This window comes from Ambystoma mexicanum, chromosome 9, assembly GCF_040938575.1.
Source record: "Ambystoma mexicanum isolate Mex_15411 chromosome 9, UKY_AmexF1_1, whole genome shotgun sequence".
Taxonomy (NCBI): domain Eukaryota; kingdom Metazoa; phylum Chordata; class Amphibia; order Caudata; family Ambystomatidae; genus Ambystoma; species Ambystoma mexicanum.
The window spans coordinates 261,695,682-261,714,039 of NC_090931.1; the positions used below are offsets into that span (position 1 = coordinate 261,695,682).

At 42.3% G+C, this 18,358-nt stretch overlaps 1 protein-coding gene across 1 annotated transcript in view; it reads left to right on the top strand.

Annotated features, from left to right (window-relative positions):
- LOC138487941 (RB-associated KRAB zinc finger protein-like) overlaps positions 1–10,200 on the top strand; it is a 219,711-nt gene extending 209,511 nt beyond the window's left edge. The window contains exon 7 of the mRNA XM_069614586.1: positions 8,857–10,200. Coding sequence (XP_069470687.1) covers positions 8,857–9,473 — 617 coding nt within the window. The 3' untranslated portion in view covers positions 9,474–10,200. The remainder of the gene's footprint in view (positions 1–8,856) is intronic.
- Positions 10,201–18,358: the final 8,158 nt, after the last annotated feature.

An 18,358-nucleotide genomic window follows, 5' to 3' on the forward strand; every position in this document is an offset into this window, starting at 1 on the left:
CAATCACACCATCAAGAAAAAAAACCTTCTGCAGGACTTTGAGATCCAATAAACTGGGCCTCTTGGAAGTTCCCCAATACAAATATAGTAGAGCAGGAGGAAGTAGCTTCAAAGTCCTAGCCCCATTGCACTGGAGCGCACTACCCTTTAGTATCAAAAATGAGGACTCCCTACTAAGATTAAAAAAGCTCTGAAAACATGATTATTTAATAAATATTAACCTAACTGAATGCTTTGGGTCACCGCACTCCCTGAATCTAAAGAGCAAACGTAACCCATGTCCTTCATGCTCCCCTAGGGCTCGCCTCTAGTAACAAGTTTTCAAATAACACGTGACCTGCTACCTTGACCAACTGAATTGAGTATAAGAAATGTGATCATATGTTTTATTTGTATTGTAGTTACATTTGTTCTGTGTGATGGTAACTGTAACACTGTATAAAAATGCCTCAATTTATTGAATTTTCGCCGTGATACCTGTGGGTCTGGGCGAGTAACAAATGTAATAAATAAATAAAACAAGGTGGGGCAGGCACATGCCTCCATCAAGAATCCACCTGGCGGCTATCTCCCGCTACACCAGAACTTCGGGGCGGTCGTTGCTGTGGTCTCACCGCCTGGTGAAGGAGTTCATGAAAGAACTTGGGATTACGGTACGGACACGGGCCTAGTGAACAAAGTTTACCTTATCATCCAAGCATGGATGGCCACACACGGCCTATGCTTAAACGATGATAAGACTGAACTAATAATATTGGGTTCGCAGGCCAATATTAAAAAACTAGGTCAAGAATACTCATCTTTCAATATTGACAGCAACACCATTAAAGTCTCCAAGGAAGTAAAAACCTTGGGATTCTACTTGGACTCCACACTATCCTTTGACAAACAGGTCAAATCCCTTACCTCGTCTACGGCTTACACATGCAAACTTCTTAGAGCTGGTAAACCGTTCCTCTCTGACTATAGCTGTCTGATCCTGGCTAGAGCTCTTATACTCTCTAGAATCGACTATTGCAATGCCCTCTACATTGGGGCTAACAAATCCACCACTAATAAGCTCCAAACGCTACAGAATAATGCCTTAAGAGCAGCCCTTGGCATAAATAAGAAAACCCACATCTCTGCCTTGAGACATCAACACAAATGGCTCTCCACATCCAATAAAATACTTCTAAAAACACTCTCTCTGACACACAACAACGCAGCCCCCAGTTACCTTATAGACAAACTTCAGAGAAGAACTTCTCTCAGACCCATTAGAACGGGGGACACTAACTGCCTAAATATCCCCAAATACAAACTTACTACCATCGGGGGCAACAGCTTCACTGTTAAGGCAGCCAGAAGCTGGAACTCACTGCCCCAGGAGTTGAGAGCTGACCAACCATATCCACTTTTCAGGAAAAACTTAATAAAGCATATCACTGCCACCAATCCTTAGCTCCCCAGCACCCTCTCCCTGAGGACACTATCCTGCAATCAAGAAACAGTATATCTTGCTATACTCTTTCTTTATGTAAATACTGCAGCCCATGCATTTGTAACCATATAAGTTTTATATCCTAGTGCTTGCACCCTTGCTCCAGTCCTATTGTTCATATTGCATATATCCTTTAATCATGCAATATTGATTCAGTCCTATTGTTCATATTGTATATATCCCGTAATCATGCAAACTTGCCACAGTCCTATTGTTCATATTGTATATATCCTGTCTGTAACCTGTGTATACGTAATCATGTAAGCCTTGCATTTCCTTGTCATTGCGCCCTTTTACTTACGAGTCTGGTGCGCTTAACAAATGAATAAACAAACAAACAAACTCCTCCGCTTGTTCCCGCCGGTGAAGGCTCCGGCCCCGGCGTGGGAGCTCAACGTGGTGCTGACCAAGCTAATGGGTCCCCCATTCAAGCGCTTGCCTTCAGCACCGCTGAAGTTCCTATCGTGGAAGACGGTGTTTCTTGTGGCCATCACCTCCGCACGACGAGTGGGGAGAGATCCAGGCCCTCTCCTGTAAACCTCCATATCTGACATTCCATGAGACAAGGGTAGTGCTGAGGATGCACCCCTCCTTCATGCTCAAGGTGCCGTCGGACTTCCATCTCAATGAGCCTTTGGTGTTACCTCTTTTCTTCCTGTCGCCGGCTGAGAGGACTTTGCACTCGCTGGATGTGGCTAGAGCGCTGAAGTTCTACGTGGACCACGCAGTTTTCGGAAGACATCACAGCTGTTTGTGATCTTTGGCCCTCTGAACCAAGGGAAGGCCCTCTCGAAGGCTTCAATTTCCAGATGGCTCTCCGGCTGCATCATGCACTGTCACCGGTTGGCAAACCAACTGTTGCCCGGCAGGCCGAAAGCCCATTCAACCAGAGCGATCTCTGCTACTATGGCGTTCCTGTCTGGTGTACCTCTGCTGGACATCTGCAGGGCTGCTACATGGAGGTCACCGCTCACCTTCACAAGATTGTACTGCGTGGCCGGGATCCCAGGGAGGAGTCCAGAGTCGGCCAGGCAGTGCTGCGCAATCTGTTCGCTTGAAGGTGAGACTGGTGAGTAGGTAAGAGATGCTTAATGTTGAGTTGTTGAAATGCTTAATGTTCAGCCTTGCCATCTCCCGTGGTTGTGCATGTGTACTGCTATGTATTCTTGGATTCATGAGCATGTGAATCCATGCCAGACCCCATGCTGGAGAAGTTACAAGTCACTTACCTGTAACTGTTGTTCTCCAGCATGGGTCTGGCATGGATTCACATGTGAACCCTCCCTCCACCCCCTCTGCGGCTCTTCTCTTGGTCATACTGCCACTTATGTGCTATCAAATCTGAAGATGGCTGACAGAGGAGGGGCTTAGGTAGAGGGCAGTCATTGGCTGGGGGCAGTATGACCCAGAGACCAGTGATTGGTTACTAGTAGAAAGACAGTTCAGAAACTAAACTGATTTTTTTCTTTACCGAGGATTCCCAGCCTGACGGGGAATATTCATGAGCATTTGAATCCATGCCAGACCCATGCTGGAGAACAGTTACAGGTAAATAACTTGTTCGTTCCGCTTTCGTCACAGAGGCGTGGTTTTGGTATGGCAATGTTGCAGCAGTGTATCTTGCGGGCGGCCATCTTGGAAAGTTGGTAAAGTTCTAATTTGTGTGTGATTGAAAAGCTGATGTGGAATAATCTACAAGTTTATTCTAAACGAATTCCGATATTCCAACGGTTATGCTTAACTAAAAGGAGTATTGCATATTGCGGAATGAATATAGCTCATGTCGGTGAAACAGGCATATTTTTGGTCCGTTAGTGCCAGATAGTTGGTGGAATAAAGGTCACTGAAATGCATTTTTTTCAAAGACCGAGGTTTCGTACCCTGTATGTTATTACGTGGTCTGTTTGAAAAAGGAGACCAAGCAATATATATGCAATGGGCTCATTACTGGCAAAATTGTCAGGCTAAAAGTGTCATCCCGCGATTGCAGATATGTATACTCTTTTATTGCAAAGGCAGGGGATCATGTCCTCTGTGTGTAAGGAAGTCCCTACTTATCTTACAAGGTGCTGTTTTTTGGGGTGGGGGGAGGACAATGCATATAGTTATGCATGTGGTTATGCTAAGTGCTGGTTGCGAAGGTTGTCGTCACAAAATGATGGTTGGTGCAACACACAGGCTGCATATCCCTGTACATCAAGGGAACTAGAACTGGCGGTGAAAGAGCTGATGGAGCTGAAATATGCTATGGACTGTGGCCTGCCTACCTCAAGTGGTAAACCTCCTAACGTGGCATGACTGCCAGTTCTTGCTTTGTATTGATTTGTTTAGACCCTTCTGACAGATGTCTAAACAGAATATCCAAGACTGTTCTCTCCTTAGTAGTATATTGTGGTAATTGCCTCCTCTTTTGGGGCACTTCACTTTTTCTATGATCGTCCATTTGAAGTCTTCAGGAGAAGATGAAAAATTGGCCACCAGAGGGGCAGTTAATTTTCCAGTCCTGAGGCAAGATTTGTGTTTGATCATGTTTCTTCACTTCCCTTGTGGTTATCCTGATGTATTTGAGATGACACGGGTATGTGATCATATAAATGACGCCTTTAGAATTAATTTGTAAAGCTTCTCTGCACCCACAGTGTTTTCCATCCTATGTCAATTTGGGTGCTTCTTTTAGTTTGGGAGCACAAGCCACACGGGGAATGCCCCGTGGTTGGATTGGTGTTCCATGGCATATTCTGTATCTAGGTTTTCTGGGTCCCAGTGTGGGAGCGTTTTCACCTACTTATCTCTGAGATTCTGTCTTCTTTTTAGTGCAAAGCGTGATATAGATAGATTCACTTTGCCTGTGTTAAGGATAGGCCAAAGCTTTTTAACTTCCCTTTTGATTTTATTAAGCAATGGTGAATAACTGAATACAGCAGTATCCCATTGTTTTGATGTGGTTTATTGTTGCACTGTTCCAGGGTCACTGCTCTGCGAATGTTTTTAGCTGTCTTGTTTGTATTTCTCACTATTCTGGTGGTATATACCCGTTCGATGAGTTGTTTTTTGAGGATTTTTGCCCGAGTGGTGTATTCCATGGTGGCTGTACACAATGTCTGGTATCGTAGAAATTGCCCAAAAGGGAGGTTATCTTTGAGTGCCTGAGGGTGATAGCTGGAATAGCACAGAAAGGAGTTGCGTCAGTTCTTTTTTTTGTAAACTTTTGAATACAGACCTCCATTGCATGCTGAAATCTTGAGCTCAAGAAAGTGAATCTCCTTTCTGTCCATATCCAAAGTGAACTTCAAGTTGGGATTTTGTTCATTAAGCCCCTGGTGGAAAAAGATAAGATCGTCCTTGGATCCTTTAAATATTGAAAAAATGTTGTCAATATATCTTCGCCAGACTATCGACTTTTGCCTGAATGGATTGGTGGGAGGGTAGATATGGCTCCATTCGAAATAGTCCATATAAAGGTTTGCCAACTGGGAGAAAACGTGGCTCCCATTGCCGTTCGAGATATCTGCTGGTAAAATGTATCGTTGAATAGGAAAAAGTTCCTCGTGGGCCAGTTCGCTGATGAAACCAGATGGTACGCCATGTAGGTCAATACCGGATTCTAACAATCTCTGGACCATTGATAGTCTCTTGCTGCAGAATTTTAGTATATAAGGACTCTGTCCATCGTTTCAAGACAATCTTCATCCGGATTAAACTCCAAGGTGTTGAGGAGGATGAGCATGGTGGTGGAATTCTTTTACAAATGATTCCATTTTTGGAATCACATACTGTGATCGAGGTTCCAGAACAGAATTGATCCCAGAAACTAAAGGGCGACCAGGTGGAGGGGTGAGGCCTTTATGAATTTTTGGAAGTGCATATAGTGCAGGCAGACAGGGATGCGTGGGGTCAGAAATGCTGCTTCTCTTGGGCTAATGTGCCCCTCTGCTTCCTCTATTAGGTGTGCGATGAGTGCTTGTATGTTGGCAGTGGGATCGGTTGATAAGATCAGTTAGCTCATCTGATCATCTAAGAGGGAATGTACCCTGTTGTTCTAGCCCGAAGTGTCTTGGACAACTACGGCGCCCCCCTAATCAGCTGGTTTGATGGTAATCTCAGTATTTTTTGCCAGGTCTGCAAGGGCTGTCCGTTGGAATTTAGAGCAATTATTGTGGATAAATGGGACGCCTTGTTCTTCAATCCTTTTTTGTAGTGCCTGTTCGAATGTAATAGATCCAGGAGAATTTGTACATGGCGGAGGGTAGAACTGTGAAGGTAGGCGTAAACCAATCCCATCTTGTTTCTCTAACGTCATATATGAGAAATAGTTTGAGCCTGATTTTACGCAGGAGTTGTGCGCATTCCATCCCTTGTCTGGAAGGGGGTCATAGCCCACTAGATCAGATAAATAAAGGGGATACTATATCATAACACCAAGATCTACTCGCACCTTGTGAGAGTATATGGGCTTTTTACTCATGAAACGTTGGAACATACCAATTGTGCTTTGGGAAGTCTGACCTATATGGGTGAATAAAAGTAGCATAAAATCCTCAGGTTTCAAGCAATTCCCTAGGGTACAAGATCTAAAATCCAGTCTTGCCTGTTGAACAACATACACAGCGCAAATGTGTTTTTCTACGGTTTCTTTTTCAACTATGTGAACTCATTTGTTTTCAAATTGAGCAATAAGGTTGAGAGACAGTTCCTTCTTTCCTATCCCTATTAGATAGGCGGTGCACCATCCGTCGCCTAGGGCCAGGCACTCGTGTCGGGGACAGGGTGTTCTTCCACTAGGGACAGCCATGCTATTCTTTCTTCATTTTCTTTTTTGGAGTTAACTCACAGTAAAGACCACATAGATTTGTTCTCCCAAAGAACCGTTTTTTTGTGTTAAAAACAGCTTGTGACCCAAAAGGGATTTTCTTCAACAAACTCTAACTTTGCAAGATATTTACTATCTAAGAAGTGCCTCAGCTCCATAGACTTTGCTTCAATTGACTTTGGCACTCCTGGCTCCCTGCGGACTCTTCTATTCCATTGACTTTGATTCTTACTGTCCTTCATAGGTGATACATTGATTTGTAACTGATATTGTTGGGAAAGGTTTTTATCTAGACTTCATTGGAAGATTTGAAGTGCATGCATGCTCTGAGAACCAACGCTTTCCCCTATTTTAACCTTTCCTTTCTACCAACCTCAGAATTTACCAAGTACAAAAGTGATATATAAATGCCAATATTGTCCTAGTTGGTGAAATCACCTCGGGGTGTAGGAAGTGTGTATGAAGTTTCTCTGAAGAGTATCTTAAGTGTGTTTTTATTGTTGCACGTTGACCTTTGTAAAGAATGCTCATTTAAAACTGACCGTTAAACTCAAGGTTTTCTAGTAAATGTATTATTTAAGTGTTATTTGGATACTTGTATTGGTGGATTTCATGGCTACAGCTCACATTTACCCCTCTTGAGTTAAGTCTGGCTACTCAGTCACGCTGCCAACTTGTGTAGTACAGACCTATACCAATAGGTGGGTTACCTGACACCAAGAGGACAAGGGTGGTGTAGTCTCCCACAGGGTTACTACTCCAATTCTTGCCTAACACTCCCCTTGTCCAGACCTACCCACATCACATGATCTTTCTCTGTGCCTTCCTTATTGTGCTCACTGCATTGCTGAAGAGAAACCGGTTTCATTCGTCTCTTGCGCCCCCTGCTCCAAAATAAAGCTATGTTTTAGAAAATGGAACTTCACATTTTTCAGCTACCACACAGCGCAGGTTCAGCCTGCACGTTTCCCATTTTGAGATCATTATGCATTTTCATCATTCTGCATGCAGCTTATTTTATGAGCTAATTTAACTAAATATTACTATGGGAATCTGTTGCATGTTAAATGGGTTGGCTTAATTAATATGTTAAATTTAGGTTAGTATTATATTCAGTGCTGTTCAGTTCATTGGAATAATATCCTGAAGCAAAGTGCAATTTCAAGCAAGCATGTGCTCTGTGCATTGGCATCTATTTAATTCTCACTGTGACTCACACTCTTGAGTCCATCAATGAGTTTCACACCATGGACCCCAGTTGAAGTTCAACCCTCGCTAAAATGTGCATGCGGAAATGGTGAGTAACTGTTGAAATGTAGTGTCATAATGTTGAAATTAGAATCAATTTACTGCTGGGATATATAACCCGAAATCAGTGCAGGAAAAGCAAACACATATGCTCTAAAGCGAATTTCCAAGTAACCACATCTTAATAATCGAATATAAATAACATACAAATGGTAATCTCCATACATGAGAAATATTCTGTATATACCACTAGTCTTGAGCAAAAGAGTCTTGATTCTTAATCAAAAGAAACAAACATCTTTAAGAAAAGAATAAAAAAATCGTTATTTTTTTAAGAATGTACATCTTTCTTATCTCTTGATTACCTTTCTCTTTTTTTTTGTAACTGGTGATCTATTCATTTTTTTTAGTGATTTTGTTTTGGGATCTTCTCTTGATCACCTTTATCTTCTTTTAATTGGTGATGGTTTTTATCTTCTTTTTTTTTAAACAAAGAAAAACATTAATATTTCCAGAAAACATAAGTCCATAAAACTGTGCCATTAGCCTCAGTCAGATGTAAAAACCAGTAAAAATGTGTTCATGATATCAGTAAAAATAGTTTATGATAAAAAGAGTAAAAAAAAGTCTGTGATAATAAATAAAAAAATCACACAGGAATCCATTCTTGGTGGAACTCCTCCATTTCGTGACTTAATGGAACTTCTTTCGGATCATCATCACAAATTTCAGGGTCATCAACTTCACCCCTCTTCGGTTCAGGGGTCTTTCCAGGGTACTCCAATCCAGTGATATCCTCCAGGGATCCGGCGCTGACAGGCGAATCAGTTCTTTTTCTAGAATGAAAAGACCAGTATCGAGCACCTCAAACCCTTTACTTTCTCACTGGGATATCTGAAATAATTGTATTCCCGGTGCAGTTTGCTGCCAAAAAAAAATGCAAAACCTTTCAGGTTCTGAACTTGGTTTCCAGATATCCCACTGACTAGGCCAAAACTGGAGGGGAGGGGAGGGGAGGGGGAGTGGGGAGGGGAGGGGGGAGGGGTGCATAAGTACAAGTTTGTTTGCAAAATGCCAGCCAAATCCGTTGTACGAGTTAAGTTATTAGCAATTCATTTTTTGGGTTTCCTGAACTTGGTAAACTATATTGCTGCGATCGCCACACTATATATCTATAGACGCTTGCTGTTAGCCAATTGGAAGCATAAAAGCTGCTATGAGTGTTCATTAAAGCGGTCTCTTCTGCTGTGTGTAGTGTAATTTTAAGTGTTAGCTATTTTTGAATGCATTGACAGGATTCTTTTTATTCTCACAGGTGAGAAATCCATGAACAGAAAATGTAAAGTCAAAGAGGCTGCAAAACCTACTTCAGAAGCCACATCATGTAATGCATCATTAGAAGATGATGGCAAAGTGGAGATGATTCATAGCTCTGAAAAGGGAATGCATTCCAGTGGTCGGTTATGGTCTGAACTTATTCAAGAACTTGAACAGGAGACTGCTAATCAACAAGGATTTAGTAATTCAGCGCATTTCATTTTAAGTCCTCCAGCCCTCAAAGTAGAGAGATCAGAAACATATAATAACTTGGACATGGATCTGGATTATGCAAATCTTCTCACATGTCCGGAAAACCTACAGCACAGTTGGATACTCTACTCTTGTACCGAGTGTGACAAACATTTCAGCAAAAAGGAATATCTTATTCGGCATCAAAGAACGCATATGGGAGACAAACCTTACCAATGTGCTGAATGTGAAAAAACATTTAGAAAGAAGGAGTATCTTGTTGTGCACAAAAGAACACATACTGGAGAGAAACCTTATCACTGTACTAGATGCAACAAACGCTTCAGCCAGAAGGGAGTTCTCAATAGACATCAGAGAACACACATTACAAAAAATGTGGAAGACTATCTTCATATACCATGACTTTAAAAAGGAGGTTTTTACAGCATTCATCTGATAGAGATTCTAATGGTTTGCATAGCTTGCCATCTGATTTTGCCAGGCCTGGAATTGTTTCTTGTTTTTCTAATTAAATTGAAAACCATAGGATTTGACTTGGGCTTGTCTGAAATTAGACCCCTCTGAGGTCGGCTAACTCTCCACAATGACTCTACACTATGTCTGGCTTTTATTTTTTACGTATGTTTTTGAAGATGTGTAGTTTTATTTATTTTTTTACATCAAGAGGATGCTGAGTGGCTCATAAGTCAATCTATAACAGATATTCTGCTGCAAAACTACTGTAACAGGTAAGTAGCATTTTTGTAGTGTGAATCTGCCATATGTTCACATGCTCTGCAATGTTTATAAAGTAGTATTTTAAACTCCTTTGGGTTAATCGCCTGAGTTTGCAACAGTGTAAAATATGTTTCTTATGATTGCCTGTGCCACAGGTGTGTCTGTGTATCAACACAGTAATGTTCGGTTAATGTATGAATAGATTTCCATGTAGCTGTTCTACACATATCCAATAATGTTTTGTTGGCCAAGTAGGCTATTGTGGCCCCTTAACCTCTTTGGAATGTGCATTTCTCTTATGCACAAGCACTATGCCTGCTGAGATTTCGCAGTTTCAATGCAGTGTACAATCTACTATCAGCTTTACTGATTGTTTCCCATACCTTGTTTACTAAAATATGCAAAGACTAGACTATTTTGAATTCCTTTGTTCTGTCTAACGAGTTATGCGACACTTGCATAGCACCTAACTGGCATTATGTCCTTGAAGTGCTGTAGGTTGTCTGGGAATTCAGTAGCCTGTAGGCTAAACATTTATTGATACAATGTATGTTACCTGGAAATCACATGATAAAATGTTACATTGCGTGCAAAGAAGTTGAACTACGCATTACATTGCAGAAAAATAACTCTTTTTGCAAAGATGATTAGCATTATAAACATATCCTTTAACAGTTGTTTTGTGGGGAGTACATTGTGTTTCACTAGGTCAGTAGATTCATGCTTGCAGGCATAAGAACAAAATGTGGTCATGCGATTCTGCGAATCTTATGGGAGGGTGCTTCTTTAAAGTGGAGCAAGCAAGTTGAGACTCGGCTACCTGTTGCAAAGCCATGCATTCAAGTTATGGCGTTTTCCATTAGTTGAAAAAAATGCATTAAAGGCAATATGATCAATTGTGCAGCACATAGCTAGTACTGTAACATTATCTTTACCAGTTATGTGAGAACCGTGCAGTGTGTTTTTTTTATTTTGTCAGTTAATGATGTCTGGCAGGAGAACGCGAATTTGGGTAACAGTACTGCCTCGTAATGTGGTTAACTCTTATGGCAGTGAACTGACACATGACTATAATCCCGAAGCAACTGATTACAGTTGGTAGGCTCTTTGATCAACAAGAATACATTGAATACAGTTTTACATATAGAATGATGTCAGGCCGTAGTTGACAGCACTGAGTTGCATTGGCACCCACATGTTTCAGTGCTTTGCTTTTCAGGTAAACACAATGGCATTGTGTAGTCTCACAGGACTTCTAAATGTAGGTGGCAATTGGACCAGCAGGGAACAAGCCTCTGTTCCCTGTGCCTAAACTGGCTGCATCAGTGGGCCGTCTTTTAAAAACACATTAGCCCTGCCTCTGAACACAATGAGTTGTACAAGGAGCTGAGCAGGTGACCTGCTATACATGGTTCCTTTGGGACACTTGGTGCACATACCCCGTGTTGCTTATCCAATGAGGCCTGTGATGGGCACTCGATGGGAAAAGGTGATTGGCGAGCCTTGAGGGAAAAATCAAAAAGGCAGTGGATTTATTGTGAGCCATGCTTGAATCAGTGGGCACAGGTGAGCCATCCGTTTTCAGGACCACGAGTTGCATTGAATAGCACTTGGTCTCTGGTGCCCTGCCCACCTCATGTTTGGAACCAATTAGCTCCTGCAAATGATTGGCACTAAGTAGGATCTGTTATCCGTAACTGCAATCTACCTGGGCCAACACCTACATCGCTTTGATTACTAAGACTGCACTCCCAACTATTGAAGAAGCTGCGTGTTATCCCACAGCCTTCTGCAATTCATCAATGTAGTCCAGTGAACTTGAACTGAGGTTCCTACCTGCTTGCCATGCACCTCCCCTGTTGCATGTTGATTTTAACAGTTGCTGTTACTTCCAACCAGATGATTTCCCCTTGTTGGTCACGTTGGCTAACATTACCTAATTGGAAACCACTGGGTGCAACCAAAGCACAACCATAACTTGGGCTGTCTTCCTAAACTTTAACCAGTGGGTTTCACCATGACCACAAGTTTATTTTTATGTTGATCCTGATGGATGACATTGGATATTGTCTCAAGCCTAACAAACCCTACCCCAATTCTAAATTTTTCACAAAAAAAACACTCCTGAGCATCTAGAGACTTTTACGTCAGCCACTGCCCTAAAGTTTGCATACTAAAACATTGGTATGTTATTGCGCTACTGAAATCTGATGCGTGCAATTTTCCCACATAGTTTTAGAATGCATTGTAAGCTTTGATATGGAAATATAAAGCTGCCTTAGGTGTAACTTTTGGAAGTGTCCACGTAAGTACCTTTCCTTGAGTATTAATAGAAAAAGGTTTATAAAAAGATTAATTTAATTCACAAATGTGCCCAATATAATTATGCTGTGTAGATTCGGACGGAGGGCTGTACCATTGTTATGGATCCTAAAGATCAGGTTAAAGGCTTGAGTGCCACAAGAATGTTTAATGATGTTTATGGGTGATTAATGCCCAGATGGTGGTAATCGTAAAGCTCTTATAACCGACACTGCACCGCTGTTGATTGTATTAAGCATATAGTTCATACACCTGTCTGAGTAGTAGAAGGGGATTGGTTGTGTGTACGCTCTATGTTGCTGGTAGCCTTGGAATTTTGTGTTTTGCACAAACTGTGAAACATGCAAACCAATCTGCTGGCTATGTTGGGTTGTGTAGCCCACAGATTGCTCAATGAGAAAATTAAGTAATTCCAAGGGTTATAATGGTGTTTTAAGCCAACTTTAGATTGTTTCTTCCACCTTTGGATCTGTTGCAGAAATGAATGTGGAGGAAAGTCTGGTAGGTGACTAAGCACGGAAGAGAAGCAGGCTTGGAGAAGACTTTCCCTGTCAAAACTGAAGCGTTGAAGCACATTGTGCAGTAGTAACTAGCCCTTTGCTTTTTCTCTGTAATCTAGAGATTCCGTTAAAGTTTTATCTGATTTGAAATTGCAGATTTCCTTTGATCAATGAACTACAACTACTCTGCAATCTGGAGTTACAGGGAGAACAGAACATCACTTGTAGGAAACACAAATGGGAACAACTGAACTTGCTTTGTGTTTCATACACCATGCAATCTTCACAAAACTGTGTCACTATCAAGAATTCTGCAGCATGGAGTACTTAAAGGGGGTGCTGGTTCAGTCAAACACAGTACAGTGTGGAACCAGTCATTTGAAGTGTCTAAAAGGGCCCAGTGACTTCTGCTGTTAGACACCTAAAAATTAACTATCTCCAAAAGATCAACCTCCCCATGTTTGGCCCTGACCCTTCATCCAACTCTTGAGAGCATGCTCTCTCCAGTTGGTTGAGAAAATTGTTTCAAAGGAAACCTACTTGGGGTTCTGCCAGTTTTGGTGTCCGATGGAAAGGACATATGTATAACACAACACCTGCTGCTTCAAAGAATAGGTACATTTTTCATATTCAACTTCACAACCACCCAAACATAGCACCATATAGGCCTGCCTCGTGACGATGAGAACCACAGACTAAAGGTTTTCAGCAGAAGGATAGTTACCGCTGTAGTCCATTTTCTTAAGATACTACCATACCACCTTTACTAGCTGGGTAAACTGGATTCAGTGGAACAGAAGGGAAAACATAGCAATTATTTTTCCAGAGGACATTTGCCGGTCATAATACCTCTACCACTGGAATTAGTGTTAGATGCTGCTGAAACTGCAGCAAGAACATCTTGCAAGCTTGTTGTTCAGTCTTGTTTTGTAACAGAATTAATGCACAAATCATTACGTTTCCATGTGGGAGCATTGTACTCTTTGGAAATGTGGACAAAGCTTTCTAATGAAGGCACAGTGATGGTCAAACAAGGACAAATAAATAAAGGTAGTGGCAGCTCTTATAACAATGTACCTTAAAACGCCAAGATATCTCTACTTTAATTGGGAGAAAACCCTCTGTAAAGACAGAGCATTCAGTCGTATGGGCTCTGCTTTCAGATGCAACTACAACTATTGTAGCAATATGCATATATAGAGAATCATTTGAGTGTGTCTGTTCTAGAGGTAGAGGCGATTCAGGCAAGAATACCCTCCTGTCAAAACACAGATTTCCATACTCTTCCATGTGACAGTTCAACTATGGGTGAAATCTACAGTTGTGATGAAACATAGTTCCATCTGGGAAAGCACACCATTGGGTGCGCAATGCAGTGCAGTATGGCTATTGCGTTCAGCTTGGCAGAAAATTCATGACCATTCCACAAAATAACAAAAGTACAATTTACTTCTCTTACTAATTGTTTCTTGTTTTTTTTTCACATGACCGCTGGCTGAATTTTGTTTCTAAACTATACCACCTCCTGTCCTTTATGGGGAGGTCCCTCCTTTGTCCCCCATCTATTCAACCTGCCACTACTATGCTTCTGGGTTTTTTCCACTCACCAAAATTAAATCTCAGTTTGCAGGATTTCTGCTACTTAATTTTATTAATGGTTTTGTTTATCATGCAGACTGCTTCAGAGCCCCAAACATATTGTACCTTAGCTGGCAGAAAGCAAGTTGGTGCTGGGATGCTGCCCTGAGGTGCCTGGCAAAGTGGGAATACTCTGCTGTTGTGTGGGGGCCAAAGAATCCTTTGTGTTAGCCAGAGTATCTGAAAGTAAGATTGCTGCCTTGCAGATGGCCAATGAAGTAAGTTGGGGGTGATTGTAGTGTTTCATGCCAAAGGTCGGCTTTGTGGCAATATGTGGTACAAGTAGGCAGTGCAGCACATTTCCCTGAGAGCCCAGCATAGATCGCATTATAGTCGAAGCCATGCCTTGGATCTGTCTTTAAGGTGTTAGGACACCTATGGAGGATTAGCAGAAGCTGGAAGGACTCCCCTCCATGTTAATGATGAAGGTATTTGTACCGTGCACTGTCACCACCGGAGTGGTCTCCGGATTCTCTGGTGGATGGAAAAAGGAGGGGTTGTGGAGTGGGGGGTTAGTAGGGTGTAGTCGGAATACAAGAGTGAGAGCTGTGGTGTCCTGTTGGTAGCTTCAGTTTGGTTTGCACCGTTCGTTGAGCTTGAGTGCGGTTATCGGGTCGGTGTTTTCCGAAATGGTAGAGCACAGAATTTCAAACTTCGTTGGTCTGTGAATAATATTTGTGTTAAAGGTAATCTCTAGTGAGGTGTGTGAAACCATCTATCCTAAAGGCAAGACAGGGTTTCAACCAATAGATAGACCAAACTCTTTGGGTAGCAATAGCAGAGCAGTCAGGCTTCACTCCAGGGAGGGGGAAAAGGTTGGTGAATAGGGACAGTTGGTCCCAATAGGTAACACAAATGCTGATATTTCAAACATATATGTTCTTTATTGTAGGTTTACACATAAATCACACAAAGTTGTTGGATGACCTGTGTTTGTAAAAATATTTTAGAGACGTGTGTATCTGCTTAGCATCACATGCTTTGCATAGGCTGACAATAGTTGTCGGTATAGAGTATTGCATAACTTGTTTTCGAAATTTGAAAAGGGACATCAACGGGGCATGTTTGTAGTACTATCCCTAGTATGACCTGTACTGTACAATGGTCCTTCATGCCTCAAAGTCGTCAGATATTTTTTTTTGCCCTTGTGTTTGGTCACTCTATGCAGATTTCTTGGCTTCTAGCCTTTACTTATAGTTATGAATAACTTACTTTTATTTTCCAGCCGCTTCCATACCATCGTTAGACGCTACAAGTGGTGTCTGGCTGACCTTTCAACGAATTCCGAGCAATTTGGCCACAGTCTTTGCAGACTTGCTGGTTTTGGCCTACACCAGACTAATGCCTGCACAGTAGGGAGAGTGGTGGATTTATTATATAACCTTTTTAGGGAGAATTCTCAGAAATCTGCTAATTCCTCTCTACCTTAGAGACCCCCACACACCCACTTTTGCTGGACTCTAGGACTTTTTAATTTTGGACCTGGAGAGAGTGAGACTTTTTTTTTATTTTCGCACTCATGTATTTTTCTGTGATTTGAACTCCGTATTTTGGGAGTCTGACAAACTCCATTGCCATCTTTTTGCATTGTGTTACACACCACCTTCAGTGCAGTGACACTGGGAAGTCTTTTAGATTTCCCAAGGTTTAAATACCTTACTCTTGGATTTACTACTGTTTCCAAGAGCAGTAAAGTGAAATTAACTTTACTTTACATTTTCTAGACACAGCACATCTTACAATAGGGTGCTGGAGGGGTTACTTAGTAGCCCCTTTGTCTAGCTTCTAATGTAACATTTTTGATGTTACCCTTTACACAATTAATGGCTGGTGGCAGTGGTTACTTTTTACTGCGGGCTGCGTTCGAAATCACAGTCCATTTTTGTCAAAATGGCTCCAGTCTTCTTTTTTCACCATTTCTTGTTGTTTAGGTCCTTCTTGAGATTTACTCTGCGTGCCAAACCAGGTTTGGTCCCTTTGTTTGTTTTGTCTTTGGCGGGCTTCACGAGTGAAACCCGCCTCTGGCTCCAGAGTGTTCGGTGGGGGCAGGAAGTGAGATAGGTACCCGAAACTCCCAGTGCTTAGTCTCCTAGGAGACAGGAATGCACTCCTATGTGATTGGCCTGCTGGCTGTCCGGGTGACTGACAGTTAGGCTGGAATTAATGGGAGCGAGCTGCATAAGGTGAGGCTTTTTGGCTTAGAAGGCATAGTCAACCACTGGACGAAGGAATCTGAAGAAGAACTTGAAGAGGACGCCTGCTGCAACTCCTGGACCATTGGTTTTCCCGGTGAAGCCCTGCTGCTGTGCTGAAACTCCAAATTCGTGTTGACGGAGAAGCTCTGCGAAGACGACTTCTCCCCTTGAGTTGTTGGGACCAATCAACTCCAAAGTAAGCCACCTGGACATCCTCACAGAGCTGGTTGAATTTCCGTTGCTGTCGCTGCTGGAACTGAATTGCCAGAGAGAGGAACACCGAGCTCCAGGAAGATCCTCCGGACTCCCAGGAAGCAGGACTGACTGAGCCTGAGCCACTTCAACAGAGTGCTGGACCCCAGAAGCAAGGAAATCCCATCTCGACAGCCAGGAATTGCATTGTTGCTGTTTGCAGTAGTCGTGAGACGCTGAAACACCGAAGTGCCACTTGTTTGAAGTTTGCCGGTTGCCGTCGGTGACCGTCCCGTTGTGGTGCAGGAGTCCCCAGAAGTCCTCCCTATTGTCCCCACGACTGAGGCCCAGGAAGGATCTGCAGAGCTGCACAGGAACAGAGGTCATCTGCTGCATCTTGTCTTCAACCTAGAGGTACTGTAAAGTCTGAGAGAATTTAGCTCTCATTGTAGATTTGCTTGCTCTTCTACTTCACAAGTCTCCTGGCTTGTGGCTGTACATTTGATTCTTCTTTTTCACCAAAGACTTCTAAATACATTGTGCAAAGACTTTTACTCCGCTGCAAGAAGTGCTTCAGTCCACATAGACTTTTGCCCATTGGCTTAGCCTCGTTCCCTGAATGGCTCTTCTCTCCTCTGTTATTGTGTTGCACCTATCCTTCCATGAAGGAGTTAACTTACTCTGCATAGGGGGGCCAAAAGTATTTGCCTGCTTAAATAATATTTGTCATCTCTTGTTTGTTCTAATAGCCCTTTTTGTTTGACACTCTTGAAGCCTACTCTGAATGTACAGTAATATATTCATGTCCACAGTGTCCTAGCTCGTCCTTGGGATTACCTCCCTGTTGCCAAGGACGAGATAGCTCGTCCTTGGCACTTACGGGGTTAATGAAACAGAAAACGTTAGAAGGCATTGAATGCGAAATACCAAAATCTGGTTTGGAAATGTATTTTGTTTTGTAACATTAAAAAATTAACCAAACTACATAAGAGTACACCATAATTGAAATGTAATATTCAAATTTGCATATTGATATGCACAAGAGTGTGCACGGAGACAAGGCCACTCTGGTGTTGAGCGACCCTTTTCATTTTGTCTGTTTAGATTAGATTCTGTAGCCCAGAATCAGTCTCTGTCAGCACCTAAATTGTATCTAGAAACTGGACAATAACCTTTTCTTGAAAACCCCTACAAGTTCACGTCAACAAGATCGATCATTAATCAGGAGTGCTCCTCTACACCCACATTACCACAGAAATACCAAAATCACCAAAAAAAGTCATTGGCACGGGGGGGGCGGTGGGGGGTAGGAGGGAACCCATGGCAGTTAAAAGGTTAAGTCACCTTAGGGTGTAGGAACTGTCTGTGTGCCATCCCCAGTGGGTCGTTACTGATTCTGAGAAACCTAAGAGTGAGCATTTCTGAAGTGTATTTGAGTGTTGCTTTTATATTGCTCCTTCTGAAGAAGGCTTGTTTAAATGACTGGTAAACAAATTAATAGTAGTTTTTATCAAGAAACCTTGAATATCATTGTTTTATTTGAATACTCGTCACTGGGAATCTCTGTGTAACTCCACTACTGCTCACATTGACCCCTCTTGTGATAAGCCTGGCTGATAGGCCACACTACCAACCTGTATAGTTCAGACTTATAGCAAAGGCTGGGTCCCTATTGCCAGGAGGCTGAGGTTGTAGTAGTGCACCAGAAGGGTACTACCCCAAA